We start from the raw sequence: 27777 nt of genomic DNA on the forward strand, positions 1-27777 counted from the left end.
GGCCATAGAGTCTGTTTACAATGTAGTACAGCTGCGATCCGCGCGGAGGTGATTTGTCGGGGTGTGTTTGTGATGTTGTTGAGTAGTGTTAGCAGTTCGGGTTTATATAGTTTTCTGCGCCATGTCAACCAGAACTGGAGCAGAAACTGTTGACCCCATAAAAGAAGAACGTGCGGGAAAAGTGAGGGAAGTTGGGTCACAGGCGATTTGGAGTCTGTCGTCTTGCAAACCAGGTATAGAATGAATATGTTCAGTTTAAAACGCATGCAACAATGATTTTTTGTCATGTAGTTTTTGCTCCATTTGTTTCGTTGCTATAGTTACGCGGACAAATGCCGTTGTCATTTTGTTGTACTTTAGTTCCGTAATATATTATTTTTGAAGAGAAGTTTAGGCAGTTTGCATGTTGACCCTCAATTGTCTGCCAGTAAATAAGACTTCCGTAATAATCCATACATATATTTTTCTATTCCTCGCAACATTCAAGGTTTCGGTGTCGACCAGCTTCGTGATGACTGCATGGACACTTACTGGCAGTCTGATGGACAGTTACCACATCTTGTAAACATACAGTTTCGTCGCAAAACAACTGTCCGTGATATCTGCATTTTTACGGATTACAAACTTGATGAGAGCTACACTCCAAGCAGGTAATTTGAAGATAAAGTAAATGGTAAGAGTTGCGTAGTACCGCAAAGCAACCCCCCCCCCCCCCCCCGTAATACACTTTTTGTTATTTTTATTTTTCATCGTTTGTCTAAGATATATGTGCATAATATGCACCACAATACTGCATGTTTACTTTTACAGTTTATAACTAAAAAGTGTGATGAATATGGAGCGAAAATAAACCATTGGTTACAATTCGTATCAGTATGTTAAAACTGTTACTGCATTTTCACATTGAATGAGTAAACTTGGGGTGGGGAGCGGAGGGGAGAGCCACGCTGCAGACCAATCTTTGTAATGCAAGCTTGTGTTAAGAAAGGTACAAAAGGTTATTTTTAGTGAAACTATTGCGTGTGAGTACCTGGTTGTCTCAGTTCAACAACTGAAGATACCTGTTAACAGAATTAAAGTGATATTTGCAAACAAGTTTTTGTATATGCAGTAGTAGTATCATTAGGTTTTGATAATTACCTCCATCTGGAATCTTGGTTGTGGTGACAGAAATGTTATATAAAACCCTAGGTCTAATTTCGGTTGTATGGTGGATATTTGGTCTAGAGTCTAGTTGTGAACTCTTCTTGAAATCTTGGTTGTGCTGACAAGTTGATCAGTAATGTAGCCCAGAATCTAAGATTGGTTGAAAAGTGATTATTTTGTAGTGAAGTGATGTAGCTGTCAGATGCATGTGTGAAATGTTGTAATTGATCTTTAAGGTGGCCGGAATGCATACATTCGCACCATATTCAATGTGCTTTTAGCTATAAAAACAAACTGAGATGGATTCAGAAAAACCTGTATTAGACATTGGTTGGCAGAGTATTTTTGTGCATGTAATATACCTACCTACCTGCGTATGTATATAAACTATGAATAATGAGAAGATCCTTCCCTATCTAATTTTAACACCTTGGGTTTGATTTGGTGAAGTCTACCCATGTTGGCTAAATAAAGATTGTGGTAAAAGGCTGATCCTGTAAAATTGCCTAATGGTGTATGTTCCCTCCATATGTAACGAACTTTTTTTTAAAATTAAAACTGCAAAGTAATTTCAGGATATATCCATGTTAACTATTTAAATTCCTGCATCATATCTAAGCACATCACTATTATAGCTAGAAATAGAGGAAGGTTGCGTACTAGAGGAGGAAGGTGAACCTAGTATCTTTAGTAGACTCCAGTGTTGTATAGTGAGGGTTCCACTTTCACACAGATGTGATTGAAATAGCTAGTTTACGGAAATGTCTCACTGAGACATGGAGGCAATAATATAGGTCCTACTCCTGATCTTTGTTTCTACCCATATGACATAAAAATTATGATGTCTCTAAGAATTAGGATAATTAAATAATTGCAGCTCGTTGTAATCAACACTATCAAATATGCACTGGCAGATTGTTTCCTCTCTCTTACTGGAAATTGAGGACTACAGTAATACTGTGTAGCAAATGACAGTTGACCATCAGTGTTTCTGCATAGTAAAATTGTTTCAAAGATAGTCCCCATTCACCTTTCTCAGATCTTGTTCAAATTTGATGTGCAGATTTACTATATGACCACAGGAAGATTTACAATTTTGCTGCTTTTGATGTAGGGGCCTCTTAAGGGAAGAATATGCAAATGTCATGGTGGCATTGGCAAAAACTTTAAGCTATTTTCATAGTGCTCTTTGTCAGTGGATAGTTGTGGTAAAGCTGCAAAACATGCCAAGATAACTGAACGGTTTACATTTTCTGTAAGTTTTATGTCATTTGGCTCACTATTTTTCCTCAAAGTTGTCAATGAAATTTGCCACAACGAAGTTTCTCCTTAGGTGAAGTAGCTGTACTTCTCCATGTAGTTGGTTTGTAAACATCTTTTGTGACCTTTCTTCTTCCAAATAGCAAATTTTGACGAATGCTTTTTGCAAAAAGTCAGTAAAGTTTCTTATGCAAGTCACTGTTTTGGAGTATCAGAAACCATAAGATTTTTCAAATTAGTTGTCAGTCACAATGTAATTGAGGTGCTGAGAACTGAAGGGGCACACCTCATAAATTTTGAAATTGTAGTGTGTATGCGTGTTCTGACATAATTCTTTTATCGGAAATATAGGAAATTGACTTGATTTTTTAAAAAAGTTCAAATTCTTAGACTGGTGGTTTGCATCCATTTTTGATTGTCACAAAAATTTACTTTTCTCAAGACTTTGTGTCTGTCTTGGGCCCTTATGGTTCTCAGTGCCTCAATTAAATGTTAGTTGGTCCATTTTGGCTTCTTGCCACTTCAGATAACTAGGGCATGCCTGATAACCAGGCAAGTCCAGCTGTGGGTGGGAGACTTTATCCATATTTCCAAGCTTGCTCATGGGTTGATTTATAAAGGTTGTCAAGCCTTTTGTGGGTTTCTTAAACAGGTTCCAAAGCCTCTGGAGAATTTAGGAGAGTTTTCCAAACATTCAATGGTTATCTAGCAAAATCAAACATTGTGTTATCACCCTGGTGGGTTTGACCTAAGTCGTCAAGATGGCGCATACTCCTATTTGAAGGTTATACGATATGGTAACCGTGACATTACTCATTACTCACGTAAACAGACACATATAATTTGAAAAAATTTTAATTGCAGAAATAATCTCAAACTAATGGGACTAGTGTGTGAATTATGGAATTTTGGAGGAGACAAACCAATTAAATGATACCCTAATAATGAAGACATGCCAAAATAATGCTAACGCAAAAATGAGGCAATTGGAATCCTCAAGACAGTCGTTAGAAACAAAATTGAAAAACTTGTATTGAAAACTTCATTTCACCTGTATAGAACAAACAAAATCCACGATAATACAAAATTGCACACAGTTTGACAATCTGGTATCGAACAGGTAACTTGATGTTTGTAGCTTAAACAAAGTCTGTACTACAACAATCCCAAAATTGCCCTAGATAACTAATAACGAGCACCTACCCTCACCAGTGTAGGTAACACAAACTCCACAATACCTACCAATTATGTTTACCAAGAACTAATGACACAACCTAGAAACTTGTGAATTGCATTAACACCAATTTCTTTATACAAAAACACACAATTATGCACTTACACTCACATACCATACACACAATAAAAAATGAAACCATAAAAAATATTTATCAACAAGTCAGTCAACACACAAATCGAGTGATACAAAAATAATCATAAACACAGACTCCCGAATTACCAGCCTAGAATTATCAAACCAGGAACCTCTGGGGTACAGTTCCAGATGTTGTCCAACTGACAACACCCTATATACAGGTCGCTGGTGCAACACTTCATACTCGGCAATTAAACCAATTAACTACGGAAATTTAATCAAGGTGCGACGCTCCCCTTACCTGCTTTGCACTCAGTTCTACTCATCTTGAAGTCTCTTATCTTGATGTGATATCCTGAAAACTGGCTTTAGAAAGCGTAGTGCCAAATGATCTATAAAGTACTGTAACTGAAATTAAATGGTTCTTTCCCACTTTATTTGCTCTCAAAAAATGTTGATGGCCATTTCCAACTATTCAATAAATGATTGTTACAGGAAAAGAAAATTATGCATATCCTATCATAAACTTCTCAACAATAACTTGGTTTTAATTCCATAACACACTACTCTTTGGACATCACAAAAACTTGGCGTAGTGGCAGTACTTAATCACAAACACAGTGCACACATTATTGCTGTATAGAAAGCAGTAATTATAATTGACATATCCAGTAAGTAGGTTTATTGAAAAGTTCCGTTCGGATATTGCTTGTTTAGTATTGTGCCAGAGTTTGGGAGATGCATTGTTACATGGTTGCTAACTGAACCTTGAGTTTAGTGCATATGTTAACATGATGACTGGACCATGCAGACTTTCTCACACCCACCAACATAGTTGGTTTGTTGCGGCAGACTTCTAGATACGTAGTTAAGATTTTAAATGTTGGGCCACAGATTGGTAATTTTGGGGTGAGTAGGTCTATTTAGACAAGCATGCAGGTTGATCTTGGTAACTACGTAATGTTTTTAAGATTGGCTAGGTTAGGTTTCACTATTGGATCATTCCATACAAAGTGGCCTAATTTCGAATAAATTTCCTGCATGACCATCCAGATACCTTCAACAGCTACCATAGCAGAATACTGTCAAGTGATCTTTCACAGAACCCAAAGAAATTCAGGTCATATGTAAAAGCTGTTAGTGACACTAAAGTGGTGTCCAGTCCCTGGCAAATGAGACAGGAACTGAAATTGAGGGTAGCAAAGCAAAAGCTGAAATGAATTGTTCCTTTACAAAGGACAACCTAGGAGAATTGCCCCAATTTAATTGTTGTACCACTGACAAGATGAATGAAATAAGTATTAGTGTCAGTGGTGTTGAGAAACAGCTGAAATCGTTAAAATTGAACAAAGCTCAAGGCTCTGATGGAATCCCTGTCAGATTCAAAACTGAATTTGTGGCTGATTTAGTCCCTCTTGTATCTCCCCAGTTCTTTGAAAAGGGCACGGGTCACAGCTGACTACAAGAAGTGTAGTAGAAGTTGCTGTGTCGTCCGAACAAGACACAGCCAGGACAAAAACACTACAGGTGCAAATATATGAGCTGGTGCCAGTGCCATAGAGATTCATTACCTGGGTGAGTTTCGCCAGTGCCACAGGCACACTGAGGATGAATATATCGACTTTGCCTCGGCCAATTGCAGGCCAAGTACAAGCCGCCATTGACTGAACAACAGACAGAAGCCGGCTCGGAAGACAGAAGGGCAACTCTCATGCACTAGGCTATAGGTCGTCATCCAGGGATCACATAGACAGGGAACATTGTTTACTGAACTCTTAGAAGTGAACAGACGGTTGTTGTAAACTGCATTTGCTATGTAATGTGAAGTGTACCAACAATTATTTAGGCCTACACTTAGCCAATGAGGACCTTTTCTGTGCTATATTACAAGCAGTGTTGCAGACTTCACGTTTCAACTAGTCACAAAGATAAGTAAACCTTTTCATTTATTTGTGTGACTTTATCATTGGTTTGTTGAAGTGTTGTAGAACCTTCGTTCTCTTGTCATGTTACCTGACGCTGGGGCGTAGCTGTGTAATAGTGGCAGAGGTAAATTGTCTTAGTGGTGTACTGCACCAGAAGCCATTTCACAAACTCTGCCTACCGTAACAACACTGGAAACTCAACCTCTGCAGCAGTAGCAAAGAGGCCTTTACAATACTGGTGACGAGGCTTTACAGAAGAAGTGATACACAAAACTCCGCCACACACCGTTGGGTGGCTTGCGGAGTATCAATGTAGATGTAGAAAACTACTGTCCAATATCCTTGACATTGATTTGTTGTAGAATCTTGGAACATATTCTGAGCTCAAACCTGTGTTTCTTGATTTCCGAAAAGTATTTCACTCACTACTGCACCTATCTTTATTCTCAAAGGTACGATCATATGGGGTATCAAGTGAAATTTGTGACTGGGCTGAGAACTTGGTAGGGAGCACACAGCACGTTATCTTGGATGGATAGTCATCGTTAGATGTAGAATTAACTTCAGGTGTGCCTCAGGAAACTGTTTTGGGACCCTAGCTATTGATATTGTATATTAATGACCCTGCAGACAATATTAATAGTAAAATCAGGATTTTTGCAGATCTTGATAAGATTGGAATGTGGTGCAGAAATTGACAGCTTGCTCTCAATATTCAGAAATGTAAAATTGTGCACTTCACACACAACAAAAATGTAGTATCCTTTGGCTGTAAGGTCAATGGGTCTCTGTTGGAATTGACCAACTCATACAAATACCTGGGTGTGACGCTTTGTAGAGATATGAAATAGAATGACCATATAGGAAAATTCAGGATGGATAACAATGTTATGAAAAAGAAAGTTGCTACTCACCATATAGTGGAGGTTCAGAGTCGCAGATAGGCACAACAAAAAGACTGTCACAAATAAAGCTTTTGCTCACGCACGCGCGCCCCCCCCCCCCCCTCCCCACACACACACACACACACACACACACACACACACACACACACACACACACACACACACACACACACACACACACACACACACACACACACACACAGAGAGAGAGAGAGAGAGAGAGAGAGAGACAGAGAGAGAGAGAGAGATCATGTGCGAGTGTTTAGTACTGTCTGTGGAAGATAGTATTGGAAGTCTTGATGGCTAAGAAATGATCATGAGTTAGAAAAACTGCAGATAAGTAGCCTCTTTTTAGACACCTCGGCAGCATTCAGCTGTACAAAATTCTTTTTATAAAAAATGAAATGGAATAAGGAATCCAGTAAAAAACTAATACTTTTTGTGGCTCTAATAATTTTAAACGGTCATGGGTAAAAAGTAATTTTTTGGGGTCTGTCTTATCAAAATTTCTTCCCATCAGTGACACCTGGCCTGCTGTACAGATTTCCTCATGACATTCTACAACAAATTAATGAAATCTGTAAAAAATTGAATTGCTTGAAGCAAACATAAGCTCAGGACTCCAGGAGAGACCTCTTCTGGCTTTGGCCTCTGACTTGTAAATAAAGGTATCATCAGGTGTAGGATCCTGTGTAAAGAAACCCTCATCAGATAGGGGAACTTCTGGTAAAGAAACCCACCCACAGCTGCTGTTGCACAGCTATCAGGTGTGTCCCCTGTGGTAATGGGGATACTAGTTTTCTCATTTTAAAAGAAACTGAGTGCTTATGCCACCATGGACCATAAAAACACATTTATACAATTCATCAGTACCTAATGTCCCACATAAACAACAAACTGCACTAACATGAAGTACATTGTACCTTGAACCAGAATTAATTTAGCATTTCAATAGCATTACACAATAGACATACTAATAAATATAACATGATTCTATTCCAAAGTATGAAAGGAAGACTGCTATGAACATCACCAAAATTTACACAGTGTGACAATGATGTAAACCCTAAAGGTTATTTAGATGATGTGCTTCAGCTGTTATGCAGTAGTTTCACTACCATGATTCCCACTGCCTTGGTAATGAAATGTAAAGTGAAAAGTTTATACCCAATTTTATTCTACACTAAAATGTCATGATGAGTTGTGACAGGACATCTCTTTCTTGAATTTTTTAAGGTTATTTGGACATTGTCTCACTTCCTAATCATAAAGCCTTTTGATGCTGCATTTCCTAGAGATCACTAATTTATTGTAAATATGATAAAAGATGTTAGATATGAGTAACATTGGAATATGGGCCCCACTTTCAATGCACCTCCACCTTTTAATTTTTTAGCGTCTTTTATCCTCACATCTCAAGACCAAATCTAGTTTTTATGTGATGTAGAACACGGTCTTTCTAATGAAAATGGTTGAAGAGAGTTCGCACAAACTTCTTTTGTGTAAAAGTGGACCGAAAATAGACATTTTTGGAAAAAACTTTGTCCCCAGTATGTAGACTGTTGGAAAGCAGTAGGAGGATGAAATTTTATGTTCTAAGACCTTGTATTGGTAAGTTATGACATGCAGCTTCAGGTGTATTCCATATTTACTTCTGTACCTGTAAAACATTAAACTTCACATTTTTTTCAAACATCTTTTTTCAACCAACTGTGCTTCTCGTTATCCATATGAAAATGGCTCAGGATATTTTTTATTATTACTTTGCTTAAGTGAGTGCAAAAAGTTCTAGAGGATGGCATAGTTTTGTTTCTGTTAAGAGAATACAGGGTGTGATTCAAAAGTTTCAAGACTTAACTCAGAACTAGAAATTTATTGGACATTTAAGTTGTTGTTGTTGTTGTTGTTGTGGTCTTCAGTCCTGAGACTGGTTTGATGCAGCTCTCCATGCTACTCTGTCCTGTGCAAGCTTCATCTCCCAGTACCTACTATAGCCTACATCCTTCTGAATCTGCTTAGTGTATTCATCTCTTGGTCTCCCTCTACGATTTTTACCCTCCACGTTGCCCTTCAATACTAAATTGGTGATCCCTTGATGCCTCAGAACATTTCCTACCAACCGATCCCTTCTTCTAGTCTAGTTATGCCACAAGCTCCTCTTCTCCCGAATTCTATTAAATATCTCCTCATTAGTTATGTGATCTTCCCATCTAATATTCAGCATTTTTCTGTAGCACCACATATCAAAATCTTCTATTTTTGTCTAAACTATTTAGCTTCCATGTTTCACTTCCATACATGGCTACACTCCATACAAATACTTTCAGAAAGGACTTCCTGGCATTTAAATCTATACTCGATGTTAACAAATTTCTCTTCTTCAGAAACGCTTTCCTGGCCATTGCCAGTCTACATTTCATATCCTCTCTACTTCGACCATCATCAGTTATTTTGCTCCCCAAATAGCAAAACTCCTTTACTACTTTAAGTGTCTCATTTCCTAATCTAATTCCCTCAGCATCACCCGACTTAATTCGACTACATTCCATTATCCTCGTTTTGCTTTTGTTGATGTTCATCTTAAACCCTCCTTTCAAGACACTGTCCATTCCATTCAACTGCTTTTCCAAGTCCTTTGCTGTCTCTGACAGAATTACAATGTCATCGGCGAACCTCAAAGCTTTTATTTCTTCTCCATGGATTTTAATACCTACTCCGAATTTTTCTTTTGTTTCCTTTACTGCTTGCTCAGTATACGGATTGAATAACATCGGGGAGAGGCTACAACCCTGTCTCACTCCCTTCCCAACCACTGCTTCCCTTTCATACCCCTCGACTCTTATAACTGCCATCTGGTTTCTGTACAAATTGTAAATAGCCTTTCGCTCCCTGTATTTTACCCCTGCCTCCTTCAGAATATGAAAGAGAATATTCCAGTCGACATTGTCAAAAGCTTTCTCTAAGTCTACAAATGCTAGAAACGTAGGTTTGCCTTTCCTTAGTCTTTCTACTAAGATAAGTCGTAGGGTCAGTATTGCCTCACGTGTCCCAACATTTCTACGGAATCCAAACTGATCTTCCCCGAGGTCGGCTTCTATCAGTTTCTCCATTCGTCTGTAAAGAATTCGCGTTAGTATTTTGCAGCTGTGACTTAAAACTGATAGTTCGGTAATTTTCATATCTCTCAACACCTGCTTTCTTTGGGATTGGAATTATTATATTCTTCTTGAAGTCTGATGGTATTTCGCCCATCTCATACATCTTGCTTACCAGATGGTAGTTTTGTCAGGACTAGCTCTCCCAAGGCTGTCAGTAGTTCTAATGGAATGTTGTCTACTCCCGGGGCCTTGTTTCGACTTAAGTCTTTCAGTGCTCTGTCAAACTCTTCACGCAGTATCATATCTCCCATTTCATCTACATCCTCTTCCATTTCCATACCCCCCAGGGGGTCCACAACTCTTTCGTGGATACGTGCGTGGCGAGCACGGGGCCCCGAGCCATTGCAGCCTTCTTCCTCTCCCGGGCTGCATTTCCTTTCCCTTCCCCTCCTTTCCCCTCCATACCCCTTTCCCCTCGCCCTCTCCTCTCCCTCTATTGGTGTCCTTGCTTATGTTGGCCCCCGCTATCCTCCTGGTTCTGTTGGTTTTACACTCTGGCTTTGTTGCGTAATCATCTCCTCCTTTTGGCATTCCTTGGTCCCCCTCTGGGGTTTGACCTCCATTCCAAAATTTCTCTTCCGTAGTGTGAGCCATTTGGGGAAGAGCACCTTACCTAGCGTCTCCGACGTGTGCCCTCCTAGTATATTCCACCTTTTCTTCTACGTCGTTGTCTGATGCTAGGGTGCATAGCCAGCACGGTAGCCAGCCCGTGTGGTGGGGTCGCTATGTACCCTTTTGGTTGAGCCCCCTGAACACACAGGGATCACACTTCTGATACCTGAGCTGTGACCTCCTCATGCATGCCTTGGAGTGGTTGCTCGTCATCCTGGAGCATCGGAACTCCCGGCAATGGCCGCCGTGCCAGACGGCCCTTGCTGTGGCTGGGTGGCGCCCGTGAGGAGAGCCCCTGATCGGAGTGGGTGGTATCAGGGCGGACGCTATGCAGATGAAACGCATAAGGGTCCAAACCTCTGGCCGCTCTTCTGCGGCCGTCTCTCTGCGTGGTACTGATTCCTCAAGTGCTGCTTCTCTTGCCCCTTCGGCCTTCCCTTCCGTGGCTACCCCCTGGGAGGAGGGTCAGGCCCGTCGTCTAGGGGCAAAACCTTTCCCCCGTTATCTAGTTTGCACCAGGACTGATGGAGATACTTTCACCAGTGTTAAACCTTTATTCTTTGTGGAACACATTGAAGACAAGTTCGGCGAAGTGGACTCCCTGAGCAAGATGCGGTCGGGTTCATTACTGATAAAAACTGCTTCGGCTGCCCAATCTGTGGCCCTTCGTGCCTGTACCCATCTTGGCACAATTCCCGTGTCCATTACCCCTCACCAGTCTCTAAATATGGTACAAGGTGTGATTTTTCACAGAGACCTCATCCTTCAAACTGATGAGGAACTTCGGGACAATCTCGGACGGCGGGGTGTTCACTTTGTTCGGCGTGTTCAGAAGGGTCCTAAAGATAATCGTATTGATACTGGTGCCTTTATCCTGGCCTTTGAAGGGGATACCCTTCCTGAGAAAGTTAAGATTATGGTGTATCGTTGTGATGTGAAGCCGTACATCCCACCCCCTATGCGGTGTTTTAAGTGCTTGCGTTTTGGCCACATGTCTTCTCGCTGTACCCAGGACCCTCTCTGTGGTGACTGTGGACGTCCACTCCATGAGGGGAGTCCCTGTGTTCCCCCTCCTGTATGTGTAAATTGTCATGGTAGTCATTCTCCACGTTCAGCAGATTGCCCAGTCTATAAGAAAGAAAAAAAAGATACAGGAGTATAAGTCTCTTGATCGTTTAAGCTACACAGAGGCCCGTAAGAAATATGCACGATTGCACCCTGTGTCCATGACATCTAGTTACGCCTTGGTTACATCTTCATCCCTTCCTCCCCCTTCCTTACCCCCGTCCCGGACCCCTCTCCTTCCCCCCTCCCCTGCGGCTCCCACACCTTCTCCTCTGGGCGCCGCTCCCCCTCCCCAGCCGGAGAAGTGTCCCACTCCTTCGGCGTCTGCCGGTCAAGGGCGCCTCTCCCGGGATGCCCCTTCCCGGCACCTTCCAGGTCAAAGGTCTGCTGCAGCGCGGCGACCGCGAGAGCCGCGGTCTATCGGCCCCCAGGTCGCCCGGTCTCTTTCTGTTCCTGATCTTGCTGCAGCTGGCTCCATTATGCCACACAGCCCTCCTCGATCTCAGCCTGAAAAGAAGAAGAAACATAAGTCCCGGGACAAAGAGCCTCTGGTGTCACCGGAGGTCCCTTCCCCGGCTTCACAACCGGATTCTGACCTGTCGTTTATGGATGTCGCCCCCTCCTTGTCGGTGACGGGTGGGGACCCGGCGGTATGACTGGATTTAGCGTGTTCAGCCCTCATTTAAACCATCGTTCTGTGGTTCTCCAATGGAACTGTAATGGCTACTATCGTCACCTTCCGGAATTGAAATCCCTTCTTTCGTCCTACTCAGCAGCTTGTGTGGTTCTCCAGGAATCTCATTTTACTGATGCTCACTCACCGACCCTCCGTGGGTTCCGTGTTTTCTGTCGAAATCGGGTCGGACCCTTGCGGGCTTCTGGTGGCGTTTGTACGTTGGTCCTTACAGACGTTGCTAGCACGTGGATTCCTCTCCAAACTACATTGGAAGCAGTTGCTGTTAGGGTCCACTTAGACTCTGCAGTCACAGTATGCAATCTTTATCTCCCTCCTGACAGGACTCTTACACCTGCTGCCTTAACCACCCTTCTTCAGCAACTTCCTCCTCCCTTCCTCCTCCTTGGGGATTTTAATGCTCATCATCCTTTGTGGGGCAGTGCCTTTCCATCTAGACGAGGTCTTCTTATCGACCAATTTATTGCAGACCGCGACCTGTGCCTTCTTAATGATGGCTCCCCTACTCATTTCAGTGCTGGTCATGGTACGTTTTCTGCCATTGATCTTTCTCTTTCTTCTCCCTCTCTCCTCCCTTCATTACACTGGTCGCCACACGACGACCTTTGTGATAGTGACCATTTCCCATTGATTATCACGCTCCCTTCCCGCTCCCCGATGGAGAGGTTACCTCGTTGGTCTTTCCACCGCGCCGATTGGCCTCTATATACTGCACAGGTCGAGTTTTCTCCCTCTTTGTCGGGTTGTATTGATGACGTCCTACGTGACGTGTCTGACGCGATTGTTCGCGCTGCTAACCTTGCTGTCCCGCGCTCATCTGGACAATTTCGTCGTCGGCAAGTCCCGTGGTGGAGTACGGCCATTGCCATTGCCATCCGTGATCGCCGTCGAGCTTTGCAACACTTTAAGAGGCACCCATCTGTAGCCAGCCTTTCTACCTTTAAGCGCCTTCGCGCTAAAGCCCGTTATTTAATCAAACAGAGCAAGCGGATATGTTGGGAACGATTCGTTTCTTCCCTTGGTTCCACTGTCCCTCTGTCACGGGTATGGGCTACACTTCGCTCTCTCCAAGGTTGCCATCGGCAGTCCACCCTCCCAGGCCTTCACCTCCCAGATGGCATTTGTACGGACCCATTAGTTCTCGCAGAACATCTTGCGACCCATTTTGCAGTGGCATCAGCGTCGGCCTCCTATCCAGCTGCTTTCCTTCATCAAAAACAGCAGGCTGAAGCTGTCACCTTATGTTTCACCACTTGTGAGTCAGAATCTTACAACGAACCTTTCACTGAATGGGAATTTCTTTCTGCTCTATCTGCTTCTCATGATACGGCTCCTGGCCCAGATTCCATTCATAACCAGCTGCTTCAACATCTCAGTGCTCCACAACGGCACCATCTTCTTCGGGTGTTTAACCGTATCTGGCTCCAGGGTGACTTCCCTTCTCAGTGGAGGGATAGCATTGTGGTTCCTGTCCTTAAGCCTGGTCAGAACCCCCTATCTGTTGACAGCTATCGGCCAATTAGTTTGACCAATGTTGGTTGTAAGTTACTTGAACGGCTGGTAGCCCGTCGGCTCATTTGGGTCCTTGAATCTCGGGATCTCTTGTCCCCTTACCAGTGTGGCTTTCTAGAGGGACGATCTCCAATCGATCATTTGCTTCGCTTGGAATCCGCAGTTCGGCAGGCTTTTTCCCAGCGCCGCCATTTGGTTGCAGTGTTTTTTGACCTTCGCAAGGCCTATGACACGGCCTGGCGCCATCACATCTTACTAACCCTTCATCAGTGGGGTCTTCGGGGCTCACTCCCGATTTTTATCCGCCAGTTCCTGATCCATCGGTCATTCAGAGTTCGAGTTGGTACTGCTTTTAGTTCTCCACGGACCCAGGAGACGGGCATCCCACAGGGTTCTGTCTTGAGTGTCCTTCTTTTCCTCATTGCTATCGATGGACTTGTGGCCTCTGTCGGTCCCTTGGTCGCCCCTGCCCTGTATGTGGATGATTTCTGCATTTGGGTTAGTTCCTCCTCGATGGCATCTGCAGAACGGCAGCTCCAGGTGGCTATACGGCGTGCCTCTGCATGGACCCTCTCCCACGGGTTTCAATTCTCTCCTTTAAAATCGCGGGTGGTCCACTTCTGTCGCCGTACTACGGTCCACCCTGATCCAGAGCTCTATCTCGCTGCACAAAGATTGCCTGTGGCTCCACAGTTTCGTTTCCTAGGTCTTCTTTTCGACAACAAGCTCACTTGGCTGCCCCATATCAGACTCCTGAAGGTAGGATGTTTCCGTAAACTCAATGTCCTTCGCTTCCTTGCCCACTCCTCCTGGGGTGCGGACCGTTCCCTCCTCCTCCGTCTTTATCGTGCTCTAGTTCTGTCACGTTTGGACTATGGTTGTCAAGTTTATGGTTCAGCTGCTCCTTCCACGCTGCACGTGCTGGATCCAGTCCACCATCGTGGTATCCGTTTGGCCACCGGTGCCTTCCGTACTAGCCCTGTTGATAGTCTCCTGGTTGAAGCTGGGATCCCCCCCCTTTCTGTTCAGCGGTCCCAGCTTCTGGTGTCTTATGCCCTTACTATCCGTTCTTCTCCCGCTCATCCTTCCTATTCTATCCTATTCCCAGACCATGGACGTCGCCCGCCTGACTCCCGCCCTCGGGCGGGTTTACCGGTTGGGCTGCGCCTTGCGTCTCTTACCCGTGATTTTCGGCTTCCTTCTTTGTCCTGTCTTCCTCGCTCCCTCCCCTCCACCCCTCCTTGGTTAGTTCCTTGGCCTCGAATTCGGATGGATCTCCGCCGCGGTCCGAAAGATTCCATCCCCCCGGTGGTGTTCCGTTCCTTTTTCCGCCAAATTTTATGGGAGTTTCGGGATGCTGTTGTTTTTTACACTGATGGCTCTAAATCTGCTGATCATGTTGGGTATGCCTTCACGTCCTTTGTTGGAACGGAAAATCATCTACTGCCACCCTCATGTGGGGTGTTTACTGCGGAATTGATGGCAATTTCCCGGGCCCTTACCTTTATTAAACAATCCCAACACAACCGCGTTTTGTTATGTACGGACTCGATGAGTGGCCTTCTTGCTATTGACCGGTGTTTTTCGCGCCATCCCTTGGTCTCTGCCATCCATGACCATCTCGCTGATCTTCACCGTGCTGCTTGTTCCATTGACTTCCTATGGGTCCCGGGCCATGTGGGTATCCCGGGTAATGAGCTCGCTGATCGTTTGGCTGGGGGAGCAGTTACTTACCCCCCCGTTTTCTGTAACCCCTCCTGCAGCGGATTTACGGCTTCACATCAAATCCCACTTTGCACAGTCATGGGCCAATTCTTGGGAGGCTACTCCACTGTCTAATAAACTTCGTGCCATTAAGGTGAATACAGGCCCATGGCGTTCTTCCTTTCGCCTCTCCCGCAAGGACTCGACCACACTGTGTCGTCTCCGCATTGGCCATACCAGGCTGACCCATGGTTTCCTTTTGCGTGATGAGCCACCCCCGCTATGTGGTTGTGGAGCCTTCCAGTCAGTGGCCCACATTTTGGTTGAATGCCCCCTTCTTTTGGCTCTGCGTGCTACGTACAGACTCCCCCACACTTTACCTTTGATGTTGGCTGACGATTCCCGGATGGTCTCTCTGGTTCTAGGTTTCCTCCGGGAGAGTGGTTTTTATTCTCAGTTTTAAAGTTTTTAATCTCCCTCTGGTGTTGGGGCAGGGCGGTGAGTGTTTGGGTGTCTCCCACTGTAGGCAGTGTTCAGAGATTCCCGATTCACCTCCCTGACCGGAATCCTCTTTTCTTTCCCTTTTACTCTGTTTTTACCCCTTCTTTTTAAGGCTTAGTTAGTTTTTCTATTCCCATACGTACTTTCTGCATTATAGCAGTTGTACCTTTTAAGTCACAGGTGGTCTTGCCTATGCTGTTTCAGCATAGTGTTGGGTTCGTTCTCTTGCCAACTTCCCTCATTTGTTTTTACTAATGACAACGTGACTGCCCTTTTACGTTTCCCCTTTATCCGTTTTATTTTTCTGACTATACTGAGATGTCCCGTTAACAGAATGGAGTCTATTTGAAACAAGGGACTGATGACCTTGCTGTTTGGTCCCTTTAACCTCAAACAACCAACCAACCATTTCCATAATATTGTCCTCAAGTACATCGCCCTTGTATAGACCCTCTATATACGCCTTCCACCTTTCTGCTTTCCCTTCTTTGCTTAGAACTGGGTTTCCATCAAAGCTCTTGATATTCATGCAAGTAGTTCTCCTTTCTCCAAAGGTCTCTTTAATTTTCCTGTAGGCAGTATCTATCTTACCCCTAGTGAGATAAGCCTCTACATCCTTACATTTGTCCTCTAGCCATCCCTGCTTAGCCATTTTGCACTCCCTGTTGATATCATTTTTGAGATGTTTGTATTCCTTTTTGCTTACTTCATTTACTGCATTTCTATATTTTCTCCTTTAATCAATTAAATTCAATATTTCTTCTGTTACCCAAGGATTTCTACTAGCCCTCGTCGTTTTACCTATTTGATCCTCTGTTGCCTTCACTATTTCATCCCTCAAAGCTACCCATTCTTCTTCTACTGTATTTCTTTCCCCCATTCCTGTCAATTGTTCCCTTATGCTCTCCCTGAAACTCTGTACAACCTCGGGTTCTTTCAGTTTATCCAGGTCCCATCTCCTTAAATTTCCACATTTTTTTCAGTTTCTTCAGTTTTAATCTACCATTCATAACCAATAGATTGTGGGCAGAGTCGACATCTGCCCCTGGAAATGTCTTAAAATTTAAAACCTGGTTCTTAAATCTGTCTTACCACTATATAATCTGATACCTTTTAGTATCTCCAGGGTTCTTCCATGTATACAACCTTCTTTCATGATTCTTAAACCAAGTGTTAGCTATGATTAAGTTATGCTCTGCGCAAAATTCTATATTCACCTACTATGTTTCCTTCTCTCCATTTTCCTACTCTTGAATTCCAGTCACCCATGACTATTAAATTTTTGTCTCCCTTCTCTACTTGAGTAAATTCTTTTATCTCATCATACATTTAATAAATTTCTTAGTCATCTGGGAGCTAGTTGGCATATAAACTTGTACTACTGTAGTAGGCATGGGCTTCGTGTATATCTTGGCCACAATAATGCGTTCACTATGCTGTTTGTAGTAGCTTACCCGTACTCCTATTTTTTTTTATTTATTATTAAACCGACTCCGGCATTACCCCTATTTGATTTTGTATTTATAACCCTGTATTCACATGACCAAAAGTCTTGTTCCTCCTGCCACCAAACTTCACTAATTCCCACTATATCTAACTTTAACCTATCCATTTCCCTTTTTAAATTTTTTAATCTACCTGCCCGAGTAAGGGATCTGACATTCCACGCTCCGATGCATAGAACGCCAGTTTTCTTTTTCCTGATAATGACGTCCTCTTGAGTAGTCCCCTCCCGGAGATCCGAATGGGGGACTATATTACCTCCAGAATTATTTACGCAAGAGGATGCCATCATCATTTAATCATACAGTAAAGCTGCATGCCCTCGGGAAAAATTACGGCCGTAGTTTCCCCTTGCTTTCAGCCGTTCGCAGTACCAGCACAGCAAGGCCGTTTTGGTTACTGTTGCAAGGCCAGATCAGTCAATCATCCAGACTGTTGCCCCTGCAACTACTGAAAAGGCTGCTGCCCCTCTGCAGGAACCACACGTTTGTCTGGCCTCTCAACAGATACCCTTCCGTTGTGGTTGCACCTACGGTACGGCTATCTGTATCGTTGAGGCACGCAAGCCTCCCCACCAACGGCAAGGTCCATGGTTCATTCTTCAAAATATGGTCCTTCAGCATCAACACAGCACTGCCAGCACGTCTTCCACTGTTCGTAGCACTTCTGGAGGGCCTCGGGCATCATGCTGTCAAGGGCTCTCGTCGAAGCCTGCTGGGTGGCGTCGATGGAGTCAAATCACTTCCCTTTTAGGTCTGTCTTGAGTCGGGGGAAGATAAAAAAGTCACTTGGAGCCAATTCAGGGCTGTAGGGTGGCTGCGGCAGTGTTGTCACGTTGAACTTGACCAAAACTTTGGTGACGGCGCGCAACGTGTGAGCGAGCGCATTGTCGTGGTGGAGAATCCAATCGCACTTGATGGCTGGGCGGATGCGGTGAACTCGAACTCTCAAGCGGCAGAGCACTCCAGCGTAAGAGTCACCTGTGACAATCTGTCCACGAGCATCAAACTCCTTGTGAATCACTCCTCCATAAAAAATATCAGCAAGCACTTCACACACAACTTGCTCATGCAAGCTTTCTTGTGCTTCAGCAAGGAAGCAGTGTGCCATTCTGAGCTTTGACGCTTCGACTCAGGATCGTACTTGTAAACCCAGGTCTCATCACCCGTAACCACTTTCTCCAGACGGTTCGGATCAACATTCAACCTCCTGGAAAACATTCATGCGCCGTTCTTTCTGATCCACCATGATCCACCGACAGAACCTTTCGCACCAGTTTGGCACACGCTTTTCGCATCATCAAATTCTCCGTCACAATCCTCCACATCGTACTCTGACTGAGTCCCAGTTCATCGGCTTGATGGTGGCCTCCCAGAGCGGTCGTCATCTTCAACATTCCCGCAGCCATCTTTGAAATGTTTGTGCCACATGAAAAACATTGCATAGGACAAAACTTCTTCCTTAAAGGCCTCTTGAATCATAACGAGAGTCTCTGTGGCTGTTTTGTTCAGTCACACATAAAAATTAATCACATAATGCTGCTCCATTTTTGCGTCTCCCACTTTTTGACTGAGGTCAATGACACGCACTCATGCTACAAGCGATGCACACGATCAGGGTTGCGGAGGCAACTGCCGTAGCATCAGTTCATTCCCTGTGACCCCCCACTACCTCCCCCATCCGGCGCAGCTGGTTCCCTACTCAGAAATGAATCAGTCTTGAAACTTCTGAATCACACCTTGTATTTCCAGTTATATTATGTGCGAAAGTTGTGAAAACTCGTGGGTGCACTGTTGATAGCTGCCCTATGAGGTCAAACAAATGACTATTATTCTGGAAGTATTGATTTAGTGATCGTGAAACTTTTGTCAAAACAAAAACAACAATTTTTTGACAAACTTATTTAATTGGGTAGATAAAAAATCTGAAACTTCTTGGCAGATTAAAACTGTGTGCCAGACCGAGACTCGAACTCTGGACCTTTGCCTTTCGCAGGCAAGTGCTCTACCAACTGAGCTACCCAAGCACGACTCACGCCCCGTACTCACAGCTTTACTTCCGTAAAGTTTGGAAGGTAGGAGACGAGGTACTGGCAGAAGTAAAGCTGTGAGGACGGGGCGTGAGTCGTGTTTGGGTAGCTCAGTTGGTAGAGCACTTGCCCACGAAAGGCAAAGGTCTCGAGTTCGAGTCTCGGTCCGGCACACAGTTTTAATCTGCCAGGAAGTTTCATATCAGCGCACACTCCGCTGTAGAGTGAAAATTTCATTCTAGATAAAAAATCTATTCATCTTGGTGACCACTAGACCACTTGGTATGGAATGACGCTAATTCGAATGGTCTGTGAGACATTACTGTTTAGGTGTATGAAAATTATTGAACATTAGTAAATTATAAAAGTATGCTGAACCAGTGTGCTTCCCCTTTGGGAATAGTGTGCTTACAAATATGGCATCAAACCTGAAAATAACTTTATATTACCGGTATGTTAAATTATCCAAAATATTAATTAGTGGCTTAGTTAAATGTTGAAGGGTTTCGTCTGATTCAAAAAAATACAGTAACAAATGTGCATTGTCAAAGTTCAGAATATAAGAAGCATATAGGCAGAATCTGTCATGGAAGATGTAGCTAATTACAAACTTTAGTGTTAGTTTCCTCAGAAGTTAGTTTTGTACAAAATAAAATGTTATTGTTAATGTGGCATGCTAGTCTTTATAATAGTGTCATTTTATATTCATAGGCTGGTTAGCTCACAATGTTTTCCCGTGTGTATTGCAGCAAAACTTTCAGATAGGCAATACAGTTTCTGGTAAAAGTAATTACATAATTGTAATCAGCATGTTGAGTATACACAACTGGATAATAAATTTAAATGGAACTTTACCTAAGCAATACTTACAAATATTTATGTACATATTACATATTTCCTGTGCATATGTATCAAAAGTAGGTTTTTAGTTGTGTTCCATACATCATTTGAACGATTGTTTTATCGAAGTGTGAAAAGTCAGCTTACAAGGTATGTACACATAAGTATTAAGATTAATTAATACACTTTTTTAATTTTTCATACAACAAAGCTTAAAAACAACTTTTTGTGGTGGTGGTGGTGGTGGTGGTGGTGGTGGTGAAAGAAAGAAGTTATCAAGTTGCCAACTTAAGTCTCAGTGGTCAACATGTCACCCTTGGCAGCGTGCTGGGAGCTACTGTCGAGCTTTATTGTCATATCCATAACAAATAAAAACACAACACACAAAATTAAATCTAATCTTCAACCAGAAACAACACTGCACACTAATAATCCCAAACCTGAAAATGAATTTGTTGCCTATAACTGCCAAAATCAAACAGCACTGAAGGCAAGTGCATCACTAACAGCACTCACATACAGTTTGGAAACATCCCACACTAGAGTACCATCGTGTACTCAAGCACTTTCGCAAAAACGGTCCATTTCAAATACACTGTACCACCATGGTGCAGTTTGACCACAGCTGAAATTATTGAAATGCCAGTGCAGCTTTTGCATACCTTTCACTTCAGAAGTCCCTACTCATGAAGTATTGAAATTTGGGAGCCAGAAATTTGTAAAACTTTCTTTGTTTAACAAACACGTACACCAAATTTGGCTAAAATCTGAATTGTTATTGGGCTACCCAAGACCGCTTAATATGGAATCACCCCGTAACCCCCAGCCCCCCCCCCCCCCCCCCCACTGCCCCTCCCTCAGGGAGCTCACATGGCCTTTGTGAGTACGTGCTTGATGAAAACAGGGCCCCAGCCCATGCACATTTGTGTGCTGCAAGTCTATCCTTCTAAAATTCATTTTCCCCCTCTGCCTTTCCATTGAATGGTCTTCTTGGTGTTGACTATATGTGGATTTGGTTTATAATTTTGGAGACTAGTTTAGTTTATTTTAGGCAACAGAGGGCTTTGTTTTTCCCAGGGAGGTCAACCAGCAGTGGTTCCGAACATGTACGGTGAGCCAGGCTGTTTCTTAGGCTGAGGGTTGGCTAGTGCCACCATACCTCTTCTATTATAAAATTTGGGCATACTTCAGATAACATCATTAGTGATGGAACATTGGGTGTTTGCAGAGAATGGGGGCCTTGGCTTCACTGCCTGGACTGCAAGGAAGATGCATGCCTCTTTTAAAAAAGATATGAATAGCTGTTGAGGAAAAACAGTCATCAGTGGGAAATTTTTGGGGCACCTGCTGCCCTCAATGTTGTATGGCTTGCTCAGACACATGTGGCTGTCCCTGAGTTGACATTTGTTTCCCTAGTGACTCAAGGGACTGCTATGCAAATGAAGCATATCAAACTTTTTTCTACTGGAGGCTCCAACAGTATCTCCTGAAGGAAAGGACAGTTAGAACGTGGAGAACATACCACCACCACCACAACCACATTTCCTTCCCTGGCTATGCTGTGGGAGGAACACAGGGCTAGAGGCAAGGGAAAATACAATACTTACTTTGCTCTATGACTACAGAGACCACTTTTGGACCAGGAAGTCATTGTTTTTTGTTTGGCACCTTGAGGACATGTTTGGGAAGTAGCAGCAATTTCAGAAATGAAAAGTGGTTCATTTCTGATTACAACAGCACTCCGTGCTGTCACAAGTACTGCTTGCCTTTGACAAGTTGGGTGACATTCTGGTAATGGTTACCACCATACCAGTCTTAGTTGGTACAAGGTATCTTCTTCCACCATGACCTTTACAGACAGATGAGTTACCTGCCAGTTTGGAACAGTGAGGTGTGCATTATGTCTGGCATGTAGAGCAGGTACCAAAGGACAGTAGGCTTGATACTGGGGCCTTCATCTTGGCCCCTGAAGGCAACTTGATGCCAGAGAAAGACAAGGTGATGGCATATCGACGCAATGTGAAAGCGTATGTTCCCATTCCCATATGGTGCTGCAAATGTGTGATATTCAGGTGCATGTCTTTGTGCAGTAACGTGAACCCCATCTGTAGAGATTGAGGACATCAGTTGCACGCAAGTGCTGCTTGTTCCCTTTGCTCTCCAGGACTAGATCTCATCCACAACCAAATGCTCAGACACCTATCGGTGGAGTGCCAATATCATGTCATTGCAATTTCAACTGTATCTAGAGTGAGGGTGAGTACCCATCTTAATGTTGAGAAAGCATAGTCATTCTGGTACTGAAACTGGGTAAACGCCCCCTTGATATAGAGCTATCGCCCAGTTAGTCTTACTAGTATTCTCTGCAAGTCGCACGAATGTATGGTGACCAGGTGGCTGTGTTGGTACCTTGAGTCTCGGGGTCTTTCAGCTTTGTCCCAGGGTGGCTTTTGCCAAGGCTGTTCTGTGGGTTAGAATATAGTCTACCATATGGTCAGCTTTTGCCCACCTACACTAGTTGGGTTTCTGGGGCCCACTACAGATTTTTTTTTTTTTTTTTTTCTGCGACTTCTTGTCACACGATACATTCTTGGTTAAAGTTGGTACTTCCTGCAGTACCATCCATATGCAAGAGAATAGGGTCCCACAAGGCTCTGTATTGTGCGTGGGGACCTGCTGTTACTGCTCTCGTATGTTGACTGTTTCTGTATTTACTATTGCTCCTCCACTGTGGCTGTTGCTGAACACTGACTACAGGGCGCCATACGGAAGGTGCAGTCCTGGACTCTCACCCGTGGCTTCTGGTTTTCAGCTGCCAAGCCATACATTACACACTTCTGTCACCACCACATTGTTCATCCACCACCAAAACTCTACCATGCCAACAAATTGCTCAATGTGGTGTAGTCTCATTGCTTTTTGCGGCTATTCTGTGATGCTTGGTTCAAAAGGCTCCCCCATATTTGCCAACTTAAGTGAATGTGCTAGTCACAACTTCATACTCTTTGCTACCTCAAATAACACCAGCTGGGGTGCAGACCACTGTACAGTTGTGCAACTTTACAAAGCTCTGATCCTATCCCACCTTGATTATGGGAGTCTGGTATGCATCTGAGAATCACCTTCAGCATTGTGTATGGTGGAGCTGATACACCATCTACATACATACTCCACAATCCACCATACGGTGCATGGCAGAGGGTACCTCGTACCACAACTAGCATCTTCTCTCCCTGTTACACTCCCAAACAGAACGAGGGAAAAATGACTGGCTATATGCCTCTGTACGAGCCCTAATCTCTCTTATCTTTGTGGTCTTTCCGCAAAATATAAGTTGGCGGCAATAAAATTGTACTGCAGTCAGCCTCAGATGCTGAGATCCAACTTAGACAGGTGCCTTTCAGACGAGCCCTGTGAACAGCCTACTTGCAGAGGGAGGGGTCCCTTCTCTACAAATCAACCACCAACTACTGCTGCTCAACTATGTGACACACATTCACTGCTCCCCGAAGCATCCAAAGTAGTATGTCGTTTTTCCTGGTAAGGAGATCCACTTCCCACAAAAGAGGCCCTGGAATTCAGTCACAGTTTGCATAAAGCATCTACTCTGAACTCCAGTTTCTATCTGTCGCCTCTTGTCGGAGAGCAATAACATGTGTTCCTGTGGTGTGTACCCCATCCTTAAAAACCAAAAGTCTCTTGTTCCCATGGTGTTTTACTATCTGTTCCTGTTTGTCCTAGATGCATTTCCAGTTTCAAAAATTGTATGCATTGACTGCTCTACGGTCGATGGGTGAACCTGTTTTGCCTACACCCATGCAAGGTGCAGTGAAAAACACTTCATGCCTAGTGGATGCAGTGTATTTACTGCAGAATTGGAGGCCATCACTGGAGCCCTCAGTCCATTCATTCGTGAACCAGTGAGATGTTCACAATTGACATCACTCCCTAAGTAGTCTGCAGGTTACTGACCAGCACTGCCCTAGACACACATTGGTCATGACTGTCTAGAACCTCTTCCTGAGCTCAGTCAAGCTGGATGGTTGGTTTGCTTTGTCTGAATCCCAGGTCATGTTGGGATCCCAGGGAAGGAACATGCTGACCTGTTGGTCACCAGGTTGGTGACTTTGGAGATGGAAGTACTGGAACTGAACCTTCGGTTGGCTCTAAGATGTTGTTGTTGGATGCTTGGAACATGGATTGGTGCACTCTGGCTTTTACAAATAAACTGCAAGCAGTGGAGCAAACCACAGCTGCAGGGCAGTGTTCCCTTCACGTTTGTGTCAGGGAATCTACTGTTTCTCATCTTTGCATTGGCATTTGTCTTACTCATGGGCATGTCTATCAGTGTGGTGGTTGTCTGCTGGTGGCCCACATTCTCCTGGACTGCCATAATTTGGCCACCTTGCAGCAAAACCATAAACTTGACATACTGCCTCTGGTGCTAGCGGATGGCGCCGTAGTGCCTGATCTTGTTTTGCATTTTATTTGGGAAGGTGGTTTCTACTCATCTGTCAGGTAGAGCATATTGGCCTCGTTGGCTGCTTGAGGGATTAGAGAGGTGGCCTGTTGCCTGCTCTGACCCAAGGGCCCATTGCAGCCTGGTTCCTGCCCTTCCCACCTTTTCGAGTGTTCTTACCCTTTTGCATCAGATGTCTTTTTACTGTCCCATAATGATTCTCTTTCATGAGATTATCAACTTGTTGGTATTGCTAGTTTTCTGTGGTGATGGAAGTAGAGAAAACACTGGCTGGATGCAGAGGGTGTCTGTCCCAAGCATACAGTGTTCCAGGGCCTCCAGCTGCTTTTGAGACAGAACAACTCGCCCACCTTCACCCTCTTACCCCTCTCATATTTCTACTTGCTTCTCTCTCTTTGTTTTATTGATCTTTGGTTGCAATCAGATTTCACAGGTTTTGCCTTCTCTTATTCTTACTCTGTAAAGACTCTAGCCAGCTCAGTGCATATTAGATGGAGGGACTGATGACCTCATACTTTGGTTCCTTTAACCCCGTCAGTCCAATCCATGGAATCATTCTATTAATATTGGTTTGTTGGGTTTTGTAAGGCATTAATAACGTAAACAAATTGACTTATTCCAAGAATACAAGTATATAGAATGAGTCAAAAGCAATTTGATGATCTTTCCATCTAAAAATAAAAAAAAACTGTGTTGAATAGGGAATTGGTTAAAGTTTAATATCACTTCAATATGTGAATGGGTATACAAAAAACAGTACAGTGGTGACTGTTAGAAACTGTTCATTTTTAAATGGTATTTAGATTTTGGGATATTCATACAAAAAATCTAATTTTTGAAAGGATAATTCTGTAAGTTATTAATACATCGTACTTGCAATTTACTAATTGCGAGAGGTTAAATTCTTTTTATCTTGAAATGTGTTAGGAGAAAACATCAGCTCAATTGAAATGAGATGTGCTGTGATAAATAGACATTTTGAATGTTGGTGTGCTACCACTTGGTGTTTTTCTTTTAACATTCATTAGTTTCTTATTCTTGAATTTTCCCTGCACAATGGATATTCAATTGTTCTGGCATGCTGCCAGTTTTACAATGAATGTTGCTGGTGCTGGTCAAAAGTTGGTGTGGTGGAGCATACACATAGGCTTTTGTTGCAAGGCTACACTCTTTAGAGTTCAGCAACCCTTCTTGAATATTGTTCCATCTGAAGTGCACTTGTGCATCCCAAATGACACTGCACACCCTCTGTTGATTTTGTAGGCCTGCTGGGTTAAAATTTAGTTACCAAAATAATAAAATTGTTACACATCATTAAGCATAAAATTTTGCTTTCCTGAAGATGTTAAAGAAAGTCGTGGGTCCCAAACCTTGTCCACTTGGGAATCACCATCTCACATAATTTTATCAAATTTATTTTGACAAATTCCTTAAAAAATTAATCCCAGAAAGATCACATCATGACCAGTATTTTTGTGGCAGAATAATCCACAGCACATTCTGTGGTGATACAATAATCAGCTATGATTGACTTACTGGTCTTCAAAATGAGTGTGGCCATCATGTTCCACACTTCTTTCATGAAGTATGCATGGAGTATGGCCAGTATTGGCTTTGCCACATTATTATGGTACCCTATAGTCTCCAGCCCTCAGCAAACCCAGAACTGAGCCAAGAACAATACAGGTTTTTGTAGTGGCTGTGAGATAACATTAACATAATGATTCTTTAAGAGCTGCAACTTGGATGAAGTGACTCCACAGATGGGAGGTGTTCAGTTATCATCCAACTAAAATTGTGAAACAATATGCAATATTCAGGGGGCTCTATTTCATTTACCCAGTAAATTAAACTCTCATGGAAATGAGTTGGTCAGTTCTAAATGCAACTCAAATCTCCATCTTGAGATGGGGTTTTTGTGTGTTAATTTGATAGAATTAACACTTTATCAATGGTATTTTTTGCAGAACATTACCAGTCTATTAAAAATGGTAAACTATATGGCAACGAAGTAAAAAGATCAGTTAAACTGCATATGATAATGGAAGCATGGATAGTACATATGCTGCAACACGTGAGCTTAGTATGTTGCTTGTTGTGAACTTTTTCTCCCCCTCCCCCCCCCCCCTCCCCCCTTTTCCTTCCTACATAATACAATTCTTTTTACTGAAAGTAGTTATTCTTCTTGAAAGTGCAGAAAGGTGATTAGAGATAGGTGTGTGAAGGCTGAAATTAGAAATAGATTTAAGTGAAAATACTATTGTGTGTGAAGTGTGAAGCTGCAAAATTGAATAGGTCTACATCTCAAATAGTGATACTTAATCAGTGTTATAACAGCAAATATCAGTGTTCGTTATTTTATGTCTTGCATCTGTTGCTAAGTTTTTTACTTAACAGAGAGCAGATCTGTCATTTACTACTTGAAAGTGTAAGTGTTCACTTTTTTTTGTTTCAGGATTTCAATACGAGCTGGAACCAACTTCAATGATCTCCAAGAAGTGGAAGTAGTTGACTTGAATGAGCCTACTGGGTGGGTTCTGATTCCAATCAAAGACATAAATGACAAACCTATACGGACTTTTATGATACAGATAGCAGTGATTAGCAATCACCAGAATGGACGGGACACTCATATGCGTCAGATAAAAATACACTCCCCTGTAGAATGTAGGGGGACTGGTGTTGAGCAGTGTGGCAATTTTACGACTGTAGCTTTTCAACAATATAGCTGTATAAGATAAATATTTAAATTTTGACTCTCAGTATGTGCTGAGAAGTATGGTGATGCTCTTCTGTTTGTGAGAATCTGTAATTAAACTTGACATTATAGCAGTGCTATCTGTAAAATATTGTAATGACAAAATGGACTGTCGATACTCAGGCTTCATCATGAATTTTAATGATGTAGACCTGCTTTTGAATATTATGTAAAGCTGTGTGTGTGTGTGTGTGTGTGTGTGTGTGTGTGTGTACACAATTGAAGGATCCTAATGATGCACAAATATCAAATATTCTTTAGAAATTTGTTGTGACACATACCATACCGTAAGTATATTGGCTTTTGTGTAACATTAATAATGTTATAAGCTGTATACTTTCCCCAAGAATACATCGGATATGGAAACATTTAA

The 27777-nt window shown here is 43.0% G+C and overlaps 1 protein-coding gene across 1 annotated transcript; it reads left to right on the plus strand.

The window, feature by feature from the left end:
• LOC126412308 (anaphase-promoting complex subunit 10) lies at positions 1 to 27777 on the plus strand. The gene is made up of 3 exons (XM_050081829.1): positions 1 to 233; positions 488 to 650; positions 27102 to 27777. The coding sequence occupies exons 1-3, from the start codon at positions 122 to 124 to the stop codon at positions 27385 to 27387; spliced, it is 561 nt and encodes a 186-aa protein (XP_049937786.1). The 5' UTR covers positions 1 to 121; the 3' UTR covers positions 27388 to 27777.

The sequence above is a fragment of the Schistocerca serialis genome, chromosome 7 (assembly GCF_023864345.2).
Source record: "Schistocerca serialis cubense isolate TAMUIC-IGC-003099 chromosome 7, iqSchSeri2.2, whole genome shotgun sequence".
Taxonomy (NCBI): domain Eukaryota; kingdom Metazoa; phylum Arthropoda; class Insecta; order Orthoptera; family Acrididae; genus Schistocerca; species Schistocerca serialis.